We start from the raw sequence: 25616 nt of genomic DNA on the forward strand, positions 1-25616 counted from the left end.
AAGTAGAGTAACATGGCCTATTCAAAAACTATGTATTTGCAGTTACACAAATAAAAGGATACTTGTGAATACTGTGAGGATTACTGTAGCATTTGACCAATCCACTCTAACAAATAATATATCTGTCCTTGAACTGAAAGACAAATATAGCATTCTCAGTCACATTTCATACCGATACTGACTGCTCCCACACAAACACACAATGTACCCAACATCTCCCAACAGAAATAACATGAGGTGACACTGCACATAACAAAATATTTAACCAAGATAATTCCCCCCCCAGGTGGACAACAACTGCAATATCATGATCTGTCTGAAAAGTCCTCTGAGCACATTTCCCTGAGCAAGTTTTCCACTAGAAACAAAGACAACTGTGGTGATATCATTGTCATGGAAAGTACCTGATATCACAAATACAAAAAAAGTATTCTAGTTCATGTACAGTACCACAACTAAAAGAACTAAGGCCTAAGAGATGTGGGCTCCGGGGAGGTTTCCCCTAGATACAGATCTAGGATCAGCTTCCCCTCCCCAAATCCTAACCTTAACCATTAGTGGGGTAGATGCAAACCTCACCCAATATCACAACTAGGGGCAACTTCAACCTATACGTGGCAGGATGTATTATGGTGTCACACCCCCTCTATACTTCAGGTAAAATCTGAGTCAGGCACTTTGTGAGGTCAAGGACATTAGACAAGTCCGTTTCATCCTTGTTTCATCTAATTATTTGTAAGTCTCTCTGGATAAGAGCGTCTGCTAAATGAAGTAAATGTAAATGTAATTCCACATTGCCACAGTGAATGTGCACAGTCACCCTTCAGGTTTCTCTAATGTTGGCTTTGGAACTATGCCAGAAGGGAGGAGCTGATTCACTTCAGCCGGAGACCTAAAGCTTTGGGCTGCCGAACATGGAGAATGTGTACATTACACAGTCCTAAACGCAATCTACAAAGAGAACTACATACAAACTGAAATATCCATATCCTCACATTCAAAACACATGAAAAAAGACAAGCTCTGTCAATTTAAAGTTAAATCCTCAGACAATTTAACAGGTGAATTTATTTATACATGTTTGTAAAACATAATTAGTTATCACATCATTCAAAAGTTGTGTGGCAGCTTTATGCAGTTTCAAGAAGCATCCGTCAGTTGGAATGTATGCACAGCTCAGGGATATACAGCAGGGGTGTGTGTGGGAGGGTCAGATTAAGCACACAACAGCCATCAAATATCAGAAGAGTGTGCCCAGCCACAAGCAAGCACTGCTAAGCCAAAGCATGCCACTGAACTATACAACACCAATATTGGCCCGGTTCCAATGCTTAGAAAACACATCCTTCAGCCTTCTTCCCTTTCCTTCCTTCATTGACACCATTATTTAAAGCCAATACTTCAGATATGTAATAACTTCAAAGATGGCCGAGAGGAAAGAAAGCATCTAAGTATTAGAACAGAGACACAGTCTGGGTTAGGTGCACATTCTCACTAGACTAGACAAAAAAATGTAAGTGGTTTCAGCTCATTTGAGGTAGAAGTTGTACTAACCACAGATCCTGGATCAGATTAACCATCCTAACCTGAATCATTAGGGGGATGGAAAAGTATCAAACACCTGTTTCAATGTTTAGTGGCAACTTCTACCTACTAATTTCAGCTTCCCACAGCTTATATCGTAGCACATAAGGAAATGGGTTATTGCATAATTGTGGCCCATTAAAAAAAAGGAAAAAAAAGACATTAGTCAAACATCTCTTTTCTATGTGGCAAGCCCAGAGCAAAGCAACCCTACAAAAAGATGGCGAAAACAGGTAGTACCAGGAGCAAACTGTTTCCAGTGGTTCCATTGTGTTCCATTCACTGGGAGGAGTTCCATTTGGCTCCCAGTGCAGAAAGACTTCCTCAAACATCTGGAGATTTACGACATCATTGTCATTTTATTCTTCATCTCATTCTAGAAGCTTCGGTCCCTTACATAGGTGAAATCGCATGGGAGTGAAGTCACAGGGGTGAGAGGTAAAGGACCAGGGTTGTTTTAGTGAAAATGTCCATGAGGTCTAGTGTAGCTGAACAGTTTGCAGTAGAGGTTTCCCTTAACCACATATCTAGAATCAGATTACAACACCCCAAATCCTGATACTTAACCATAGGCAGATTTAAAAAGGTCTGACCCAGGATCAGTGGTTGGGGGTAACGTCAACCCAGCAGAACACTTTACAGAGGAAGGGGCGTCTCCATTGTGTCTCAGAGCAGCCATTCGCTAAACATGCAACTGAAAGCATCAGTTTATCTGCTGCAAAATATGAGGTTGGGAAAAAGTAAAGATTAGAGTATTTGAAGGGATAATGGTAAAATAAAGCAAAGTAAAAATAGTAGTAAAATAAGATGTTCCTATATGTATTGATTGCATTGTCCACAAGTCCTGTCCATTCTAGGGGCACAAGTTATTCAAGACCAAACTTGTCTTGATTGAAGGTGTCAGTCTCTCTGTGGTTCTCCCTCTCCTCTGCTTTTCTCGTGTGATGTCCGGGTTATTGCTTGGACAGCTCGTTGGAAAGCCAGTCCAGTCCTTCATACAGTCCTGTGCCCTGGGTCGCACAGGTCGCCTGCACGTGCCACTGAGAAAGACGAGAGAAAAGGATCAACATTGAGAAAAAGCGTGCCTGCATGCCTATGTCTCACATACTCACCACTCTGCTGCGGAGGCTTTGCAGTCCCAGTTTGTCTGTAAGGTCGCTGACGGCCATAGCATTGGGAAGGTCCTGCTTGTTAGCAAACACCAGCAACACTGCTTCTCTTAACTCATCCTCCTGGAGCTGAGGGGAGGGGGAGAGTGATTAGATCACTAGTTTGAGATAATGAGCTCTTGCTCAGAAAGTCAACACTGTGCTCTGTGATTAAATAATTTGTTTCACACTAAGTTTTAGGTTCAATGTCCTGTCAATTATAAATAGACCCAGCCAAGACACTTGGCAAGCCTATAGGCCTACATACCATAACAGTAAATATACCCATCATTAACTACATACCATACCAATAGTAAATACACCCATCATTAAAAACCTCTTCGGGATAGGCGGCAGTATTTTCACGGCCGGATGAAAAACGTACCCAAATTAAACAGCCTGCTTCTCGGGCCCAGAAACTAAGATATGCATATTATTAGTAGATTTGGACAGAAAACACTCTGAAGTTTCTAAAACTGTTTGAATGATGTCTGTGAGTATAACAGAACTCATATGGCAGGCAAAAACCTGAGAACAATCCAACCAGGAAGTGGGAAATCTGAGGATTGTAGTTTTTCAAACCATTTTCTATTGAATTTGTAGTCTTTACGGGGTCATGTTGCACTTCCTAAGGCTTCCACTACATGTCAACAGTCTTTAGAACCTTGTTTGAGGATTCTATGGTGAATTTGAAGGGAATAACAGCCCAAGGAAGTAGGTGTCCCATTATAAGACATGGGTACTGTCACGCGCAAGGACTTGGGAGCGAGCTGAGTTCATATTCACTCCTAAAGAGAACGGATAGGTTCGGTTGGAATTTATTGAAGATATATGTTAAAAACAACCTAAAGATTGATTCTATACATCGTTTGACATGTTTCTACAAACTGTAGTAGAACTTTTTAGACTTTTCGTCTAGACTAAGTAAGCACGCGCGGTATGGATTTGGATAGTGAACCTAACGCGCGAACAAAATGGATTATTTGGACATAAATATGAACTTTATCGAACATTTATTGTGGAGCTGGGGTTCCTGTGAGTGCCTTCTGATGAAGATAATCAAAGGTAAGTGAATATTTATAATGTAATTTCTTAGTTTTATTGATTCCAAGATAGCAGGTTTTTGTTTGCTAGTTGTTGGTGTCTTCTGGGCTGTACTCAGATTGCAAATTGTGCCTTCGCCGTGAACCTTTTTTGAAATCTGACATAGCGGTAGCATTTAGGAGAAGTCTATCTATAATTCTGTTCATAACTTGTATATTGATCAAAGTTTATGATGAGTATTTCTGTAATATGTGTGCTCATTGCTCATTCACCGGAGGGTTTGGAGGGAAAACATTTCTGAATATTACGCGCCAATGTAAAATGGGGGTTTGGATATAAATATGAACTTTATCGAGCAAAACATACATGTATTGTGTAACATTAAGTCCTATGAGTGCCATCTGATGAAGATCATCACAGGTTAGTGAATATTTTAGCTGTACTTTGGTTTTTGTGATGCATCTAGTTGTTTGGAAAATGGCTGTGTGGTTTTTCTTGTGGAGTTTATGTCCTAACATAATCTAATTTTATGCTTTCTCCGTAAAGCCTTTTTGAAATCAGACAATGTGGTTGGATTAACGAGAGTCTTATCTTTAAAATGGTGTAAAATAGTTGATTGTTTGAGAAAATGGAATTATGAGATTTTAGCTGTTTTGAATTTGGTGCTCTGATTTTCCACTGGCTGTTGTCAAAATCAATCCCGTTAACGGGATCCTATCTCGAAGGGGTCCTCAACAGGTTAACTACATACCATCAGTAAATATACCCATCAACTACATATCATACATAGAGTAAATATACTTACCATTTTAGAGAGCTCCTCTGCAGACTCAGCCACTCTCTCTCTGTCGTTGCTATCTACCACAAAGATCAGACCCTGAGTGAGGGATGAACACAGTCAGAGCAGGACAGTCAGAGAGGAGGAAGATGCCCTGAGGCATTACATGAGAGAAGTAAAAGAGTAGGCTGTAGCCTCCCTGGTTCCCTTTTGGTGTGTGTGTTTACCTGTGTGTTCTGGAAGTAGTGTCTCCAGAGGGGTCTGATCTTGTCCTGACCACCCACATCCCATACCGTGAAGCAGATGTTCTTATACTCCACCGTCTCCACGTTAAAGCCTGTCACACACACACCAAAGAGATGCATTAGGTCTAAATGTCAATCCCATGTCTTATGTGGACGGCAATATATTATTATATCTATAGACTAGTGCATGAATGTGGTTAGTGACAGTCCAATATCCTACCTAAGTCAATTACACCTCAATTTAAAGCTAACAATGGAAATCAAAGCAAGAGCAGTTGAGACTGAAAAACAGCTTCTATCTTAAGGCCATCAGACTGTTAAATAGCCATCACAAGCACAATAGAGGCTGCTGCCTATATACATAGACTTTGAATCACTGGCCACTAATAAATGGAACACTAGTCACTAATAATGTTTACATATGTTGCATTACTCATCTCATTTGTATATACTTTATTCTCTTCTACTGTATATTAGTCTATGCCGCTCTGACATTGCTCATCCATATATTTATATATTCTTAATTCCTTTACTTATATATTGTTGTGAAATTGTTTGATATTACTTGTTTGATATTACTGCACTGTTGGAGCTAGAAAGACAAGCATTTCACTACACCAGCAATAACATCTGCTAAACATGTGTATGTGACCAATCATTTGATTTGAGACTGGAGGGTGAAAGGTGGGTGTGACCGTGTGTGTTTTACCGATAGTTGGAATGGTAGTCACTATTTCTCCCAGCTTCAGTTTGTACAAGATAGTAGTTTTCCCTGCAGCATCCAAACCCACTGAGAAAACAAACATTTATTTTGAACATTATATATCATTCTCACATACAACTGCAAGCAAGAACGTGCATGCATAGATAGATATATAGATTTTTTTATGGACACTTATTGTAGCTATTAACGGTGGATCTTTTCCGTGTCGACAGCTGCATGAAGATACAAAACCCACCAGCAAATGACGGATAGCTAACGTTAGTTAAACAGGTGGCTTACTAACGTGAGCTAGAACTAGCTTGGCACTCACGACGACAGACCAAGAAACAGCATTTTTTTGTAACTAACGTTAGCCGGTTAACTTTCCATTTTTCTATACCCGCGGGCTACCTAGATTAAAGTTATTCTCAAATATACAGCTAGTACAAGTAGCTAGCTAGTTAACATTTTTGAACTTTCTGCCGAGTTTGTTGACACAAATCAACCACCAAAAAGTTAGTTACGTAGCAGCTAGCAACACTTTTTGGACAACTATGAACTAACGTTAGCTACTGTCACTATTCTACATACACCATTTGGGTCCAACAAATCAACTTATACATACATACATACATACATACATACATACATACATACATACATACATACATACATACATAACGTTATATGTTAGTTACTCACTAAAGACTCCCGTGATGTTCTCCAGTAACGTTAGCGTACATTTCAAAGCCAGTTAGGCAGCTAACATCCGACACTTACCCATAAGTATTCTCATCTGTTTCTTGCCGAACAGTCTGGTGAAAACTGACGAGATTAGGAGCCCCATGTTGTGCGTTAATGTCTCAAATTATTACAGAAAGCTTTTCTAAATTCTTGTCGTTCTTGAGACAATTGGTCTGAATATTTCTGTTTGTGACTCCCAAACAAGAATCGTTTCTGTCCTCTGATGCTGCCACGTCCGGGCCAACGTGGAACTCCCGGCGTCATCGATTTGACTCAACTTTATTAGCATTTGGGCCAACGTGGTGATGGACAACAGCAATATTAAACTAATGCAGAGACAATTGTCTTGAGCAGACATGATCGTAAGTAAAACGACTCTGCATGTACAGGTTCGACCGATCCAAAACTACCCATTTGTGTCACATAATGTTTTGGGGTAAAAATGTTACTTGTTGTTCACACTGATTATTTGCAGTTACATTGTGTACCAGTAGATGTCAGATTACAACAGGGTTCGCTGTTATTGCAACGCGAACTAATGATGTCACATCAGATACATAGACCCTCTTTGGTCAGTATTTCTCATCGCACCATATCTTCTGACAGCCCAATTGAACTTCACAGGGTATAATTAATTTGTTAATCCTCCTCATGCATGCCATTACATTCTGGTGAAGTGTGAGGGATGTCATGTGTTTGTTTCTGCAATGGGTAGTGACCAATGTCACACTTTATAGAGATTATATGAAACATAAACACGCAAGCACACACACGTTCTGTGCAACAGTTGAGCAAAACGTGAGACGTATGTGTTATCAGGAGTGTGCTGCTTGGCTAAGTAGGGCAACTACTATCACTGAGAAACGTGTTAACCCGGTGTTTAGAGTGAACAATGTTTTTACTGCATTTTAGTGTTTCTCCTTTGCAACTTGTGTGTCCCATTAAAAGCTGGTGCATGCATAATGTAGCCTATGCCAAACAACTAAATAACTTATAGGCTATACAGTTATTATTATAGGATGTATAGGGTTATCTATAGCCAACTCGCTCTGGTCTTCTCCAAACCAGTATGAGACCTGGCTCATCGACGGTCCGCCATGCACGGCATTTCCGAAGGGAAATTCCTACACCTGTCCCGTGTGGGGATTTTTGCCGTAAAGGTAAATCGACATGTGACAGACAGGTCCAAGGCGCAGGCGTCTGGTTGCCGTGGGCGGACCGCCTGTTAATAACCCACTCAGATTTATAGAAAGAATCATATATTTTGTTCTGTGGACTACATGGATAACGATTTATTTATTTCAGACAAAGGACGGGTGCGCTTTAGATAACTTTGCCTAGGTGGCAATTGTGCGGCTCATTCACAATGAGTTTGAATCGATTTTTAAGCAGTGACCAGGTAAGAACTATTTTTTCAATCATTAGTGCAAGTACATTGATGTGTAGTCTAACCCTATTTACATTGTAGGTATAGCTATAAAACCCCCAATGAAAAATCTCACAGAGCTGCAATGGAGTTAGCTATAAGCCCAGGCTCATTCTGTTTTATGGCTATTTCTGCACACTATTGAATTGATTCTGAAATGTTTTCTTTATGTAGATCACTGGTCTCTCGACTGTGTACTTGGTATCTCTGTCTATAAGGTAAGCAAAACTGACTTCACACAGCCATAGGCTATCTGTGACACATGGATGTAAAGTGTTGCATGTCAGCTAAGATTTGAGAACGTTTAGGTCTAAGTCTTAGTGTTTCTAAATGTAACTGTTCTGTGTTGTGCAAATAGTCTTACCTAGGCTATGTGTTTTCAAATCAAACCAATTTATAGTAGGCTAGTCCAGAAAATATTTGAGTTTGTTTTGGTTGTTGTTGAAAATGTAGACTAGTAAATTACACAACCGAGAAGTTGACGTCACACACGTCAACTCATAATAACATGGTTGGCCTCCAGTCATTTTATCTTTTATTTCTTCAGTGTTGCCAGTCAGACCAATTGAGCAACTTGACATGCATGTGACTAACGCAATTTATCATTACTTATCATAACTCAATATATAAAGCACTGTGTTGGCCATGCCTAACTCTAGCTCTTTACAGCACTACTATGCTGTCTTTTAATCCTGCATAGTAGATGAGGAGTTTGTTGTTTGGCTGCAAAGAACAGCTGGATGTGTTTTGTTTATTTAGGGTCAAGTTTGATATGTGTCATTTTGGAGACAACTTTGTTATTTTTCTCGACGTATTATATTTGAAGGGTTTCATTCCAAAATGCTATATATCCATTTTCAGAAATGTTGGCCAATTAGCTTTAATTGTTTAAAGAACTTACGAAAGAGATTGGTGTGTGTTTTCACTATCAAATCACTATCAACCGTTAAATCTGTCACTTGATGGTTTCATTTTAGAGAGACAAATAATCATGTTTTTGCTAAATGCTATCTGCCTCACTCAGAGAAACAAGTAGTACTGCTAGCCCACTGGGAACACTGGTTGAATCAATGTTGTTTCCACATCATTTCAATGAAATTACTTTGAACCAACGTGGAAAAGACATTGAATTGATGTCTGTGCCCAGTGGGAGGTTGTACACAATCAAATGTATTTTTTTATGATACATTAGTGACATCAATATTTTTTTATTTTTTATGAATCATTTACATTTGAGTCATTTAGCAGATTCCCTTATCCAGAGTGACTTACAGTTAGTGCATTCATCTTAAGATAGCAAGGTAAGACAACCACATATCACAGTCAAATTTACAGCAAAAAAATAATAAAAAATTAACATTCCATTCCAGCTAAAAATTGATATATAGGTTTGAAAAAAAAATGTATACTAACATTTTGCCCACATCTAAAATCGATGAACAGTAATATTTTACACACACATGAAGGTGCCCAAAAGCAATCATCTCTAGTGAAAAAACACACATTTTGGGATATAGGGAAAGGTGATACCTAGTCAGTTTCACAACTGAATGCATTCAATAAAATGTGTCTTCTGCATTTAACCCAACCCCTCTGAATCAGAGAGGTGCGTGGGCTGTTTTAATCGATGTCCACGGCGCCCGGGGACCAGCTGTTGTTCAGGGTTAACTGCCTTGCTCAAGGGCAGAACGGCAGTTTTTTCCACCTTGTTGCCTCTGGGATTTGAACCAGCAACCTTTCAGTTACTGGCCCACCAATATTAACCGCTAGGCTACCTGCCGCCCCATATATAGCGGTGGATATAGCGTTTTAGAAATAAAATCTTCATTTGAATGCATGTAGCCTACATCTGAATGCAGAGGTCTTGATCAGTGAGTGATTCTTGAGTTGTTAGCCTCCAGTTGATCAAGACACGGCCCCATGCCCACCCAAGCCCCTGCCTCCCATTTCAGCACCCAGTCCACTTGGACAGCTCCCCCCTTTTACTACATACCCTCAACCAAGCAGCCTCCTGTGTGTGTGTGTGTGTGTGTGTGTGTGTGTGTGTGTGTGTGTGTGTGTGTGTGTGTGTGTGTGTGTGTGTGTGTGTGTGTGTGTGTGTGTGTGTGTGTGTGTGTGTGTGTGTGTGTGTGTGTGTGTGTGTGTGTGGCATATATTACCTGCTAGTTATTCTGATGGTTTATAGGACATGGTGTAGGCCTACATTACATTTTATGATTTGATATTCCTACATTTAATTCTATTAGCCTGGATGCCATCTCTATTCAGCTATTATGTTCCACTCCTTGCAAGGAGTGAAATGTTAGCTAAAAAGACTTGTACCCAGACTAGCATTCCATGTCTTTCTGTTGTAATTTGATTGTATTTATTTTCCAGCACAATCTTTGTGAACATTCTGAATGACATGATTGACTGTTATTTAACGGTGCTATAATTGTGTACTATCAGTATTTAGGTATTTGACTTTCTATTTCCAGTTTGATTGGGAGTTTTTCAGTGCTTGTGGTTTCCATTGTAAAGAGGAGCCACCTACAAGAACAGGTGGGTGGATGAGAGGAAGAGTATCTTTGACTGTGTGTGTGTGTGTGCGTGCCTGTACCTTTTTGTGAGTGTGATACAATTATTTCCAAAGCTGTCTCTTAGCAAAATACAGTATGTGTTTACCAGGGTCACTCTCATTAGGATGTAATTACCTAAACATTGCAGATTCAGATGTATGATCTTAATTTGATCACCCAGTTGCAGGAGAACTTTCCTACAATCCAGGGAATGTAGAACTTGTAGTGTATTTGAGGTTTAAAAAGGCTTCTGAAGTTTGTAATTTCCACTTTGAAATTTCAGACTTGATGTTCACATACAAAAAATGTATCAACCCTGACAAAAATCCCCATGAATTATAATACACATAATAATTCAAATTTTCTGTTGCTGCAGGATTATTATTCTACTGTAGCAAACAGGCTCAAATTAAGAGCCTACATCTGTAGAACAGTCATGAATTGAGAGCTGACATTATTCCTTACTCTACCTGTCAGATAGAGGCATGTCTGTTCTACATAACATAATCATTATCTTCCGAATCGTTGTGGCCTACTGAACATGGCCCAGGCTACTCCCTTGCTGTTTGCCTGTGCCTATACTTCTTCATTGAGTCAGAACTATGGGACTGCTCTATCTACTCTAGAAAAAATTGTAGAGGCCCTTCTAGTGAGTTCACAGGGGATGGAGAATGGTACAAATCAAATCAAATTTTATTGATCACGTACACGTGTTAGGCAGATGTTATTGTGGGTGTATCGAAATGACTGTGCTTCTAGCGCCGAAAGTGCAGTAATATCTAACAAGTGATATCTAACAGTTTCATAACATATATATACCCAAAATACACGTAAATTTAAGTAAGGAATGGATTAAGAATATATATATACATATATGTCAGAGCGACATTGGACTAAGATACAGTGGCATAGTATAGAGTACAGTATATAAACTCAGCAAAAAAAAGAAACATCCCTTTTTCAGGACCCTGTCTTTCAAAGATAATTTGTAAAAATCCAAATAACTTCACAGATCTTCATTGTAAAGGGTTTAAACACTGTTTCCCATGCTTGTTCAATGACCCATAAGCAATTAATAAACATGCACCTGTGGAACGGTTGTTAAGACACTAACAGCTTACAGTTGGAAGGCAATTAAGGTCACAGTTATGAAAACTTAGGACACTAAATAGGCCGTTCTACTGACTCTGAAAAACACCAAAAGAAAGATGCCCAGGGTCCCTGCTCATCTGCGTGAACGTGCCTTAAGCATGCTGCAAGGAGGCATGAGGACTGCAGATGTGGCCAGGGCAATAAATCGCAATGTCCGTACTGTGAGACGCATAAAACAGCACTACAGGGAGACAGGACGGACAGCTGATCGTCCTCACAGTGGCAGACCACGTATAACAATACCTGCACAGGATCGGTACATCCGAACATCACACCTGCGGGACAGGTACAGGATGGCAACAACAACTGCCTGAGTTACACCAGGAACGCACAATCCCTCCATCAGTGCTCAGACTGTCCGCAATAGGCTGAGAGAGGCTGGACTGAGGGCTTGTAGGCCTGTTGTAAGGCAGGTCCTCTCCAGACATCACCGGCAGCAACGTCGCCTATGGGCACAAACCCACCGTTGCTGGACCAGACAGGACTGGCAAAAAGTGCTCTTCACTGACGAGTCGTGGTTTTGTCTCACCAGGGGTGATGGTCAGATTCGTGTTTATTGTCGAAGGAATGAGTGTTACACCGAGGCCTGTACTCTGGAGCGGGATGGATTTGGAGGTTGTGGGTCCGTCATGGTCTGGGGCGGTGTGTCACAGCATCATCGGACTGAGCTTGTTGTCATTGCAGGCAATCTCAATGCTGTGCATTACAGGGAAGACATCCTCCTCCCTCATGTGGTACCCTTCCTGCAGGCTCATCCTGACAGACCCTCCAGGAATGTCAGTGTTCTGCCATGGCCAGCGACGAGCCCGGATCTCAATCCTATTGAGCATGTCTGGGACCTGTTGGATCGGAGGGTGAGGGCTAGGTTAAATGATCATTAGAAAACCATTTTGCAATTATTTTAGCACAGCTGAAAACTGTTAAAGAAGCAATAAAACTGTCCTTCTGTAGACTAGTTGAGTATCTGGAGCATCAACATTTGTGGGTTCGACTACAGGCTCAAAATGAGCAGAAACAAAGACCTTTATTCTGAAACTCGTCAGTCTATTCTTGTTCTGAGAAATGAAGGCTATTCCATGCGAGAAATTTCCAAGAAACTGAAGATCTCGTACAATGCTGTGTATTACTCCCTTCACAGAACAGCACAAACGGGCTCAACCAGAATAGAAAGAGGAGTGGGAGGCCCCGGTGCACAACTGAGCAAGAGGACAAGTACATTACATGGTCTAGTTTGAGAAACGGATGCCTCACAAGTCCTCAACTGGCAGCTTCATTAAATAGTACCCGCAAAACACCAGTCTCAACGTCAACAGTGAAGAGGCGACTCCGGAATGCTGGCCTTCTAGGCAGAGTTCCTCTGTCCAGTGTATGTGTTCTTTTGCCTATCTTAATCTTTTTTTTATTGGCCAGTCTGGCTTGTTCTTTGCAACTCTGCCTAGAAGGCCAGCATCCCGGAGTTGCCTCTTCACTGTTGACGTGGCTAGTGATCCATTTCTAAAAGTGGCCAGTGATTACTAATCTAGGCAGCTGCCCCTGATGTGCTAGTGATGGCTGTTTAGCAGTCTGATGGCCTTGAGATAGCTGTTTTTCAGTCTCTCGGTCCCAGCTTTGATGCACCTGTACTGACCTCGCCTTCTGGATGATAGCAGGGTGAACAGTCAGTGGCTCGGGTGGTTGATGTCCTTGATGATCTTTTTGGCCTTCCTATGGCATCGGGTGCTGTAGGTGTCCAGGAGGGTGGGAAGTTTGCCCCCGGTAATGCGTTGGGCAGACTGCACCACCCTCTAGAGAGCTTTGCGGTTGTGGGCGGTGGAGTTGCCGTACCAGGCGGTGATACAGCCCGACAGGATGCTTACAATTGTACATCTGTAGAAGTTTGTGAGGGTTTTAGGTGTTAAGCCAAATTTCTTTAGCCTCCTGAGGTTGAAGAGGCGCTGTTGTGACTTTTTCACCACACTGTCTGTGTGGGTGGATCATTTCAGTTTGTCAGTGATGTGTACACCAAGGAACTTGAAGCTTTCCACCTTCTCCATTGCAGGTTTCATGAAGTCCACAATCATCCCCTTAGTTTTGTTGACGTTGAGTGAGAGGTTATTTTCCTCGCACCACACTCCCAAAGCCCTCACCTCCTCCCTGTAGGCTGTCTCATCGTTGTTGGTAATCAAGCCTACTACTGTTGTGTCATCTGCAAACTTGATGATTGATGTGGAGGCGTGCTTGGCCACACAGTCATAGGTGTACATATTTGGTTTGTTAAAATCCCCAGCTACAATAAATGCAGCCTCAGGATATGTGGTTTCCAGTTTGCATAAAGTCCAATGTTTTTTGAGAGCCGTTGTGGTATCCGCTTGGGGGGATATAGACCGCTGTGGCTATTATTGACAAATTCTCTCGGGAGATTGTACGGTCAGCATTTAATTGTGAGATATTCTAGGTCGGGTGAACAGAAGGACTTGAGTTCCTGTATGTTATCACAGTTGCACCATAAGTCGTTAACAATAAAACGTATACCTCCACCCTTCTGCTTCCCGGAGAGATGTTTGTTCCTGTCGAGGCGATGTACTGAGAACCCAGCTGGCTTTACAGAGTCAGACAGTATATCGAGAGAGGGAGAGAGCCATGTTTCCGTGAAGCAGAGTATGTTACAATACATGGTGTCCCTCTGAAAAGCAACTCTCGCCTTGAGAGAGATTGGACATTAGCGAGTAAAATACTTGGGAGCGGTGGGTGGTGTGCACGCTTCCTGAGTCTGACCAGAAGACCGCCTTGAGTACTACTCCTTCGCCGGCGTTGTTTTGGGTCAGCCTCTGGAATAAGTTTGATTGCTCTTGGGAGAGCAAACAAAGGATCCGCTCCAGGGAAGTCGTAACCCTGGTCATAATGCTGGAAGTTCTAGTGAGTTACCGCCGCTCTAATATCCAATAGTTCTTCCCGGCTGTATGTAATGACACAACAATTCCTGAGCTAATAACTTTAAAAAATAGTTAATAAACAAACAAAATACTGCAGAGTTGCTTAAGAGCTAGTCGCGATGCTGCCATCTCCGTCGGCACCATCGTTTTTAAAATTATATATATATATATATTTTTACATACTTAAACGATAGAAAAGGGAACAAACAGTACCAGTACAAACTATTAACTGAATGTCCATGGACCCTAAATATACAGTAACTCACCCCAGAACACTAGTAACACCACCAAGATGGCGTAGCAGTCGGACATCTGTTTTGTCTTGTCTTGTCTTGTCCCGTCCCGTGTATATATTGTTTTCTTTATATATATTTTGTTTATATTGTTTTCTTTATATATATTTTGTATATATTTTTTATCTCAATTTCCATGTACGGACTGAACATACTCTCCTGCAACCCACCTCACCCAATGTGGTACGGATCTGCTATTTTTTTTATACTTTAGAACCGGAACCCCCATCAGTAGCTAGCCAGCTAACTAGCTACTAGCTAGTAGTCAGTTAGCCCGTTTAGTGGTCATCAACGTTAACTTGGACATCAGCCAGCCTCAGCCCGGTCAATTCCTGGTAGTCTGCACAGCGCGATATCAACCCAGAGCATATCGGACTGCTTTTTCTCTACCTCATCTCCGGATTCCTACCGCAAGCTCTGAACCTTTACACCGGATCATCACAGCTAGCTAGCTGCTATCCGAGTGGCTACTCCTGTCTAACGTCTCTGTCCCAAAGCAAGCACCAGTTAGCCTGGAGTTAGCCTCGAACTAGGCCCATCTCCCGGCTAGCCTGAAGAGATCCATCAGCCAATTCCTGGGCTACAATACCTCTTTTGTCAATTGGCCTGGACCCTTTACTGCCGACACGGAGCCCTGCCGATCCATCACGACTGGTCTGCCGACGTAACCGTCCGAGGGGGTTTTAACAGGCTCTTCCGATACAACGTCCCCCGGAGGCCCATCTGCTAGCCCTGGCCTGCTAGCTGTCTGAATCGCCACGTCTCCAGCTCGCCTAGCTACTCACTGGACCCTATGATCATCGGCTACACATGCCTCTCCTTAATGTCAATATGCCTTGTCTGTTGCTGTTTTGGTTAGTGATTATTGTCTTATTTCACTGTAGAGCCTCCAGCCATGCTCAATATGCCTTAGCTAGCTTTTTTGTTCCACCCCCCCACACACACCGTGCCTCTAGAGACAAAACCTCTCATCGTCACTCAATGCCTAGGTTTACCTCCACTGTACTCACATCCTACCATACCCTTGTCTGTTCATTATGCCTTGAACTTATTCTTCCGTGCCTTTTACTCCTTTTACTCTCTGTTCCGAATGCACTAGACGACCAGTTTTTATAGCCTTTAGCCATACCCTTATCCTACTCCTCCTCTGGTGATGTAGAGGTTAACCCAGGCCCTGCAGTCCCCAGCATCACTCCCATTCCCCAGGCGCTCTCATTTGTTGACTTCTGTAACCGCAAAAGCCTTTGTTTCATGCATATTAACATTAGAAGCCTCTTCCCTAAGTTTGTTTTATTCACTGCTTAAGCACACTCCGCCAACCCGGATGTCCTAGCCGTGTCTGAATCCTTGCTTAGGAAGGCCACCAAAAATCCTGACATTTCCATCCCTAACTATAACATTTTCCGACAAGATAGAACTGCCAAAGGGGGCGGAGTTGCAATCTACTGCAGAGATAGCCTGCAGAGTTCTGTCATACTATCCAGGTTTGTGCCCAAACATTTCAAGCTTCTATTTAAAAAAATCCACCTTTCCAGAAACCAGTCTCTTACCGTTGCCGCTTGTTATAGATTCAGCCCCCAGCTGTGCCCTGGACACCATATGAGAATTGATCGCCCCCATCTATCTTCAGAGTTCGTACTATTAGGTGACCTAAACTGGGACATGCTCAACACCCCGGCCGTCCTACAATCTAAGCTAGATGCCCTCAATCTCACACAAATTATCAAGGAACCTACCAGGTACAACCCTAAATCTGTAACCATGGGCACCCTCTTAGATATCATCCTGACCAACCTGCCCTCTAAATACACCTCTGCTGTCTTCAACCAGGATCTCAGCGATCACTGCCTCATTGCCTGGGTCCTTAATTGGTCTGCGGTAACACGATCACCCCTCATCACTGTCAAACGCTCCCTAAAACACTTTAGCGAGCAGGCCTTTCTAATCGACCTGGCCCGGGTAACCTGGAAGGATATTGACCTCATCCCGTCAGAAAAGGATGCATGGTTGCTCTTCAAAAGTGCTTTCCTCACCATCTTAAATAGCATGCCCCATTCAAAAAATGTAGAACTAAGAACAGATATAGCCCGTGGTTCACTCCTGACTTGACTGCCCTTGACCAGCACAAAAACATCCTGTGGCGTACTGAAGCTGTAACACCAAGGCTATGAATTATATCAAGTTTATTCCCACCTGCATCAAGCACATTAGACAGGATATATTCCATGGCTAGAGATGTACAATGTTATTGTCACGTTCTCTTAGTTTTGCAAACACACAAATGCCTGTGTCTCTTTAGGTGAATCCCCTGGTCCAGCTGGCTCTAGCTGATCTGTTGGCAGCAGTTACCCTGATGTTCACCAGCGCAATGAATGAAACACACACCTTCACCCCCAGTGTGTTCATCTGTGAAAAACTACTGCCTCTGTCACTGGTGAGCCAGTCTCCTGTGGCTATTATACTGTATGTAGGGATAATGCACTATAATGATCCTAATCTTAGAATGAACATTCTGTAAATGCAAAAGAGTTTGTTAAACAGTTTAATTCTGTCTTTATTCCCTCAAATACACTCTATAGCTTTGACGAAAAATGTATAAAAAAGCTTGTGTGCGTACCTCTAGACTAAGGTATACATAAGGTATAGATATACATACAATCTGTCTTTGAGTGCTTCAGCGTGATCCAATTGTAATAGCATTTTTCGTGTGTAAATCAGACAGAATTTGTATTGGGTGAACTGTTCTATACTGTGTTATGTCATGGAGCATGACATTATGCGGTGTTATTTTTAGAGATATTGTGACGACGCAAAGTTTTACTGCTTGTCCTTTAACTGAAGTGCTCTTGACACTTTACTGTGTGCCATTTGCTATTATAATCATTTAACAGTGTGTGTGTGTGTGTGTGTGTTTGTGTTCTCTGTTCCAGATGTTTTACTTTGTGTCGTTCCTCCTGATGGTAGTGTATGCCTGGGAATCAAAGCATGCAGTTGAGGGATGGAGGGAGAGACCAAGAGAGGAAGAGGTGAGGACACAAGCATCCACCAAGGGCTCCTACATGCGCATGCACACACACATGCACACACGCATTCACACACACACACACACACACATACACACACCTCAACTTTGTTTGATTTTTTCTAAAATCAAATATCCCTCTCTTCCCCCCAGTCCCGGTGTAGACAAAGGGTGGGGGTTGTGCCTGTATATGCTTGTGTGTGGTGAGTCAAACTATTTCATTTTCAAATAGAAACATCCCTGCTTTTAACCAAACGGCTCTGCGTGGTGGCTTAAAAGCAACATACAGTATGTCCCTGACTGTGTGTGTGTGATGCCCCTACAGGTTTATACCATTGGTGATGTACTTTGTGTACGTGATGACTTTAGTCCTGGTACCACCCAGCCACATGACGGCAAACAACAGTGAAGCTAGCACATACTGCAACAGGTGTGTGTCTCTTTGTGTGCCGCACAGGCCAGGGTTCGTCCTGGTACATTTGCATAATGCTTATGAGAGAAAATGTACATACTCTAGCAAAACATTTCTTACAAGTGTCTCACATCTCTCTGTGGTTGTGTGTTCCTCTTAGCTGTATCCTCTTCCTGCATATCTGGAGGGACAACTGCTCAGATATAGTGAGTAAATACCTTGTTCCACGCATTTTGTATCTGTCTGTTCATAAAGGAATTGGACAGCATAATGAATGAGACCTTGTTTGTTTTGTTTTCCAGGAACATATCCATGATATCTTCATACAATGCTTCCTCTTTGTCAGTGTGATACCCGTTTTGGTGTGCTGCACAGTAAGTACCATAGATCTTCACTAGTCTAGCATACAGTACAATAATCACCATAGTTATCTCATAAACATGGGTTAGTTTACAGTAGTTTACAGCCAATAGAATGAAGAATGATGATCATGATGATGATGATGTACCTGTACAGGTGGTTTACTACAAGGTGGGCAGCTGGTATCGCAGGTATGAGGAGGAGGGACTATTTCCTGTGGAAGGAGATGCACGTTCCAGGAAACGGCTGAGGGGTATGTTCTCCACTGCTCGCTACATGATGGTGGTCATCATCTTCTGCTGGACGCCAGGTACACAAAGTCATCTCCCCACGCACGCACACACACACACAGACACACACACACCCTGTATGTGTGTAACTCTGTAACTCCAACCTCAGGACTAATATAATCTATTTTGTCCCGTCCCCAGCTCTTGTTCTGGTTGTCCTGTCTGTGATACCAGACATACCTCAAGTAAATCTCTTCCCCCTGTATATTATACAGGTCAGTATTTCAACTATCTCACTGATGATTGCAGACATAGCCCTTCCAAGATACCATCACCCAGAATTAATTGCCATTTTCCCCTAGAGAGCCTTCTTTAGCTATGTAAAATGAATAATGACACTAAGATAAGCACCCATAATGCTTTATCCTTACCCACTATACTCCACCCTGATTCAGAGGGGTTGGGTTAAATGCGGAATGCACATTTCAGTTGAATGCATTCAGGTGTGCAACTGACTAGGTGCCCCCTTCCATTTCCATCCTGGTGTCTCTGCAGGCGGTGACGTTGTCTCTGCAGGGCTGTCTGAACAGCGTGGTCTATGCCTGGAGACGACCAAACTTCAGAGACGCTGTGCTCGGAGAGAGGATGCCCCTGCTCAGCCAAGACGCCCCTCTGCCCTTCTTTGACGAATCACTGAGGGGGCCACTTGGACCCTTAACCTCTAACTCCTGACTCTAGAGAAGCTGCTATGCTGCGGGTGGAATTCTCTCTCTGGCACAGAAACAGTTTACCCTCCTCAAATACTAACCTTTACCACTGAGGGAAGCAATGCAACACTGACCTCAGATCAGCATCTGGGGATAACTTCATTCTACTACTCCCACTGGGATGGTTGTCCGGAACCAAGACAATGGTGTACTATGGACATAGGGGTCGACTCAGACTCAGGAAATGTATGCCTTTCCTACGCACGTCTTTCCTATGCACTTCTCAGTAGTTGGTATTCAGACTTTCCTTATGCAGACGTGTAACGGGCTTTGCAGGCGTGGTTTCCTTGTAAATAAATAAGTACATTTCATAGAAGAGCTGAAAATCCTCCTACTTGCTGGCCAACAGACTTTCTCATCGAGTTTTCATTCAATAGAGTTTTCTGTACATTTATCTTAAGCCATCCCTTTAAATACGGTGTACCTTTACTTCGAATTTGGTCGACAGACTCACTAGAATACATCGAGAGAAAAGCTTCAGAATATTAGAGATCAATGGAAGGAAGCCATCTAAATATATGCATATTTGTTACAGTTTCAGCACCAACTGGTTAAAAAATATTCTGGTAGATTATTTAGGCAAATATTAGGGTTAGGAAGGTATGTATGACATAAACTGGTTTGGTGAGCCTTTACGCACAAAATATAATATATAGATTTTTTTATTTTTTTATTTCAGCTTTATTTAACCAGGTAGGCTAGTTGAGAACAAGTTCTCATTTACATCTGCGACCTGGCCAAGATAAAGCAAAGCAGTGCGACACAAACAACAACACAGAGTTACACATGGAATAAACAAACATGCAGTCAATAATACAATAGAAATAAATAAGAAATACAGTGCTTTGATTCATCCTGAAAGTTGCCATATTCAAATTCAATCCATAAAATATTGGAAGGCGAAAAAAACTGTACAATAGGGTTTGAACAATAGGCTAGTCCGATAAATCAACCATAATCCTTACTAATAATTGAACTGTAATGACAACCGTCCAGTCATTGTGAACTGTGCGCCAGGCTCCAGGGTTAACCTGCTACGTGTGGTCTGAGTTCCTTAATGATTCAAATAGGCTACATGTCCCAAATTATTGTGCAACGTTCGCCTATTGATCCACTACTGGAAGATACTGTCTCCACCTCACCACTGAAGAGACTGGAATAACACCTTTACTCACAGAGTTCACCTGGTATTCTACATAAAAGGCTACGTTAAGTGGTATGTCACAAGACACTATTTGCAATTCAGAATTTTCCTGGACCTCAAAACGTGTGTTTGAATGTGATTTCTGTAGCACCATTTTTTTGTGTTATTTAATAGAATCTTCAATGATATATTCCTTTTTTAGTACAATGCTATTTCAGTAAGATGAGATGAGGTGATTATTTTGATGAGTTGTAGAGCCAGATGGGCCAGAGCACAACATGACATGACAATGACCATCGTTTGATTGATTGATTTGATTAATTGAATATGGTTTATGAAGCGCTTCCTTACGGTGTGGGGATTTCCCACTTTCCAGTAGATAGCTAGAGCAACTGTCAGTGATTGTGTACAATATAGCAAGCAATATAGCTAGCAACCATAGCAAGCTATCATTTGTACACATTCAATGTTTTTTTGATCAGGTTATATAGTATCACCCTATGAACAAAATGTATTAAGATCAGGGGTATCATTTTTATTCTGTCATTTGACATGTGTATAGACTAAAGACGAAAAAGCACTCAAGGACGAAATGTACTGTACTGTATTTTAGCATGTAGATGTTCTTTGGTAGGCATTAAAATCACAGGAGAACATTTCCCTCGTATGTTTATGTTGTTATGATGTTTTATTTGTGCAATAAATGGCCTCTTACCCAGTCCCATTTTAACTGACATTCTCCTACTCTAATTTGTTGTAAGCTCAGAACAAAATGGTTTAGTCCTATGGTGACCTTGTTTCAATAAAGACTTCAGACATGTTTCATGATGGTCACCTGTTGTAATGCATAGTTCAGATAAAATATAATCTTGTACTCAGTAATTATGTGTGTCACTTAGAGGGGCTGGGAGTGCTGAGTCAACTGGTGACAGAGAGGAGTGATGTGTTTTCTGCTGTGTCATGCCCAGTCACTTGTGACTATAAACTTAAAGTGTGTAATGAAAGATATGAGAGGTTAAAAGGTTGAGGTCACAGACTTGTAGTGGCAGGTGTTTCTACTCTAGGGTATATTCTGTCCTCACCTCTGACCTCCCCCTCCCCTCCATACCTCATCCCTCAGTCCCCTCACACTCACCTGTAGCAGCCCCCTCATTCCTAACACTAGCCCACTCATTCTTAATCCCCCCTACCTTCCATTATGTCAATATGCCCTCCACCCCTTTATCATCCACTCCACATACAGTGGGTATCATAAGTATTCACTCCCTTTGGATTTCTTCACATTTTCTTGTGTTACAAAGTGGAATAAAATACATTTTATTGTGATTTTGTGTCATTATGCTGAGCACTTGTTGGCTGCTTTTCCATCACTCTGCTGTCCATCTCATCCCAAACCATCTCAATTGGGTTGAGGTTGGGTGATTGTGGAGGCCAGGTCATCTGATCCATCACTCTCCTTGGTCAAATAGCCTTACACAGCCTGGAGGTATGTTTGGTCATTGTCCTGTTGAAAAACAAATGATAGTCCCACTAAGCGCAAACCAGATGGGTTGGCGTATTGCTGCAGAATGCTGTGGTAGCCATGCTGGTTAAGTGTGCCTTGAATTCTGAATAAATCACAGACAGTGTCACCAGCAAAGCACCCCCACACCATAACACCTCCTCCTCCATGCTTCACGGTGGGAACTACACATGGAGAGATCATCCGTTCACCTACTCTGCATCTCACAAAGACACAGCGGTTGGAACCAAAGATCTAAAATTTGGACTCATCAGACCGAAGGACAGATTTCCACCGGTCTAATGTCCATTGCTCGTGTTTCTTGGCCCAAGAAAGTCTCTTCTTGCTGGTGTCCTTTAGTAGTGGTTTCTTTGTAGCAATTCGACCATGAAAGCCTGATTCACGCAGTCACCTCTGAACGATTGATGTTACTTGAAATCCGTGAAGCATTTATTTGGGCTGAAATGTCTGAGGCTGGTAACTCAAATTAACGTATCCTCTGAAGCAGAGGTAACTCTGGGTCTTCCTTTCCTGTGGCGGTCCTCATGAGAGCCAGTTTCATCATAGAGCTTGATGGTTTTTGCGACTGCACTTGAAGAAAGTTCTTGACATTTTCTGGATTGACTGACCTTCATGTCTTAAAGTAGTGATGGACTGTCGTTTCCCTTTGCTTACTTGAGCTGTTCTTGCCATAATATGGACTTGGTCTTTTACCAAATAGGGCTATCTTCTGTGTACCACCCCTACCTTGTCACAACACAACTGATTGGCTCAAACGCATTAAGAAGGAAAGAAATTCCACAAATTAATTTTTAACAAGGCACACCTGTTAAATTAAATGCATTCCAGGTGACTACCTCATGAAGCTGGTTGAGAGAATGCCAAGAGTGTGCAAAGCTGTCATCAAGGCAAAGGGTGGCTACTTTGAAGAATCTCAAATATAAAATATATGAATTTGTTTAAGACCTTTTTGGTTACTGCATGATTCCATATGTGTTATTTCATAATTTGTAGAAAATGTAGAAAATAGTAAAAATCAAGAAAAACCCTGGAATGAGTAGGTTTGTCCAACCGTTTGACTGGTACTGTAAGTATGCACCCCCTTTGTTAAGGAAAGACTCAAATTTGAATAAAAAAATTATAATCACATAATAAGTTACATGGACTCACTGCGTGAAATAATAGGGATTGACATGATTTTTAATGACTACTGTAATGATATACGCAAAGAGTCGGGAAGCAAGTTCAGGGAGTGAATACATTTAATAAATAAATTAACAAAACAAGAAACACAAACAGCGCACCGACATGAAACAGGAAGAGAAACCAAAGGGAGTGACATATAAAGGGCAGGTAATCAAGGAGGTGATGGAGTCCAGGTGAGTGTCGTTATGCGCAAATGCTCGTAACGCTGGTGACAGGTGTGCGCCATAAACGAGCAGCCTGGTGACCTAGAGGCTGGAGAGGGAGCACATGTGACAACTACCCTCTTCCTCTGTCCCCCATACCAACATATGTAAGGTCCCTAAATCAAGTATTGCATTTCAAGTACAGATTCAACTACAAAGACCAGAGAGCTTTTTGAAAGCCTCATAAAGAAGGGCAGTGTCACGTCTACTCCCGCTCTTACCTCCCCTATATCTTTCACTCCCTTCGTTCCATTCCCCAGTCAGTATGGGTTATGTGTTTCCTGTCCAGACGCTACTCTTGTTTTGTATCGTTCCATGTTTATTGCTTTATTAACTTAGTGACCCCTTCGAGACAGGATCCCGTTAATGGGATCGTTTGACAAAATAGCATGGCGCGAAATTCAAACAGCAAAAATATCATAATTTCAATTTCTCAAACATATGACTATTTTACACCATTTTAAAGATACACTTCTCCTTAATGTAACCACATTGTCCGATTTCAAAAAGGCTTTACAGCTAAAGCAAAACATTAGATTATGTTAGGAGAGTACATAGACAAAAATAACCACACAGCCATTTTCCAAGCAAGGAGATATGTCACAAAAACCCAAAACACAGCTAAATGAAGCACTAACCTTTGACGATCTTCATCAAATTACACTCCTAGGACATCATGTTACACAATACATGTATGTTTTGTTCGATAAAGTTCACATTTATATCCAAAAACAGCTTTTTACATTGGCGCGTGATGTTCAGAAAATGTTTAGCCTCCAAAAATTCCGGTGAAAGAGCACAATCAATATTACAGAAATACTCATCATAAACGTTGACAAAATACATACCAATTATTTAAAGAATTATAGATACAGTACTCCTTTATGCAACCGTTGTGTCAGAGTTTAAAATAGCTTTTCGGCGAAAGCACATTTTTCAATATTCTGAGTACATAGCTCGCCATCAAAGCAAGCTATACAGACACCCGCCAAGTTCTGGTGTCACCTAAACTCAGAATTAGTATTATAAATATTCTCTTACCTTTGCTGATCTTCGTCAGAATGCACTCCCAGGACTGCTACTTCCACAAGAAATGTTGTTTTTGTTCGAAATAATCCATATCTATGTCCAAATACCCCCGTTTTGTTTGTGCGTTCAGGTCACTATCCAAAGGCATAACGCGTGAGTGCAATTCGAGACACAAAAAGTCAAAATGTTCCATTACCACTCTTAGAAGCATGTCAAACGTTGTTTACGATCAATCTTTATGGTATTTTTAACGTAAAAATGCGATAATATTCCAACCGGACAATAGCGTATTCATTCCAGAAGAAAAATAAGGAAAGCCGCGCTCGCGGGATTGCACATTACCAATCCCTTTGTCCATAGGCAGTCCACTCATTGACTGAGCTACTATTCTCTGCCCGGTTACAGGAGACGGATGAAAACACTTTCTGAAGGCTTTTGACAGCCAATGGAAGCCTTAGGAAGTGCAACGTGACCCCACAGACACTGTTGTTTCGATAGGCATTCAAAAGAAGAACTACAATTCTCAGATCTCCCGCTTCCTGGTTGAATTTTTCTCAGGTTTTTGCCTGCCATATGAGTTCTGTTATATTCACAGACACCATTCAAACAGTTTTAGAAACTTCAGCGTGTTTTCTATCCAAATCCACTAATAATATGCATATTCTAGTTTCTGGGCCAGAGTAGTAACCAGTTTAATTTGGGTACGTTTTTCATCCGGCTGTGAAAATACTGCCCCCTATCCCTAAGAGGTTTTAAACTCACCACCTGCACCTGCTTCTCAAGTCCCAGCGTCTCCGTTACAGAGTATTGCCTCAACAAATGGAAGAAGCAGGGAATCAGGACATCTCCCAGACAGTCGACGAACAGGTTAACCTACTTCATCAACACCACGACCAGCTGGCGCAACTGGGGATGGCTGTGGATGAGGTCCTTGGTTCTTCAACATCTCGAACATACCCGAGCGGCATTGCCTTCAACTAGCGGAGGATACTCTACAACCAGTCGACTCAGCGAGCCAGCACACCAGTCCATTCAGCAGTCCGCCCAGATCAGCGATGCCTGTTTGTCCCTCCCAGACAAATATGACGGAACCTCATCTAAATGTCGTGGCTTCCTACTCCAGTGTTTCCTCTATTTTGCTCACCAGATGGGAGC

General features: G+C 41.9%; 2 protein-coding genes across 5 annotated transcripts; one reads left to right on the forward strand and one right to left on the reverse strand.

Annotated features, from left to right (window-relative positions):
• Positions 1 to 1026: 1026 nt before the first annotated feature.
• Positions 1027 to 6574, reverse strand: LOC106561184 (ADP-ribosylation factor 4). Its single transcript, XM_014124858.2, has 6 exons — positions 6283 to 6574; positions 5509 to 5589; positions 4782 to 4891; positions 4582 to 4653; positions 2697 to 2822; positions 1027 to 2624 (listed from the first exon to the last, which is right to left on the reverse strand). The coding sequence occupies exons 1-6, from the start codon at positions 6347 to 6349 to the stop codon at positions 2538 to 2540; spliced, it is 543 nt and encodes a 180-aa protein (XP_013980333.1). The 5' UTR covers positions 6350 to 6574; the 3' UTR covers positions 1027 to 2537.
• Positions 6575 to 7393: 819 nt separating this feature from the next.
• Positions 7394 to 21345, forward strand: LOC106561183 (transmembrane protein 116). Of its 4 annotated transcripts, none has more exons than XM_045688223.1 (12): positions 7394 to 7645; positions 7847 to 7890; positions 10150 to 10213; positions 16887 to 17021; positions 17479 to 17613; positions 17763 to 17812; positions 17935 to 18039; positions 18182 to 18227; positions 18324 to 18395; positions 18538 to 18691; positions 18813 to 18886; positions 19167 to 21345. In XM_045688223.1, exons 1-12 carry the CDS (start codon positions 7613 to 7615, stop codon positions 19341 to 19343), a joined length of 1089 nt encoding a protein of 362 aa, XP_045544179.1. In that variant the 5' UTR covers positions 7394 to 7612; the 3' UTR covers positions 19344 to 21345. The 4 variants fall into 4 exon arrangements, with proteins under 4 accessions (XP_045544179.1, XP_013980329.1, XP_045544180.1 ...); XM_014124854.2 differs by having other exon boundaries at positions 7395 to 7645; positions 17518 to 17613; XM_045688224.1 differs by lacking the exon at positions 10150 to 10213 and having other exon boundaries at positions 7406 to 7645.
• The last annotated feature ends 4271 nt before the right edge of the window (positions 21346 to 25616 follow it).

The sequence above is a fragment of the Salmo salar genome, chromosome ssa10, assembly GCF_905237065.1.
Source record: "Salmo salar chromosome ssa10, Ssal_v3.1, whole genome shotgun sequence".
Lineage (NCBI taxonomy): Eukaryota > Metazoa > Chordata > Actinopteri > Salmoniformes > Salmonidae > Salmo > Salmo salar.

Excerpts from the sequence above, each read along its gene's own strand:
- LOC106561184 (XM_014124858.2), bottom strand. The coding sequence starts at position 6,349 with ATGGGGCTCCTAATCTCGTCAGTTTTCACCAGACTGTTCGGCAAGAAA. Across the intron at positions 5,590-6,282 it reads ACAGATGAGAATACTTATGG|TGGGTTTGGATGCTGCAGGG; the intron begins GTAAGTGTCGGA and ends TTGTTTTCTCAG. Across the intron at positions 4,892-5,508 it reads GACTACCATTCCAACTATCG|GCTTTAACGTGGAGACGGTG; the intron begins GTAAAACACACA and ends TGTGTGTGACAG.
- LOC106561183 (XM_045688223.1), top strand. The coding sequence starts at position 7,613 with ATGAGTTTGAATCGATTTTTAAGCAGTGACCAG. Across the intron at positions 17,614-17,762 it reads AGAGACCAAGAGAGGAAGAG|TCCCGGTGTAGACAAAGGGT; the intron begins GTGAGGACACAA and ends TCTTCCCCCCAG. Across the intron at positions 17,813-17,934 it reads CCTGTATATGCTTGTGTGTG|GTTTATACCATTGGTGATGT; the intron begins GTGAGTCAAACT and ends ATGCCCCTACAG.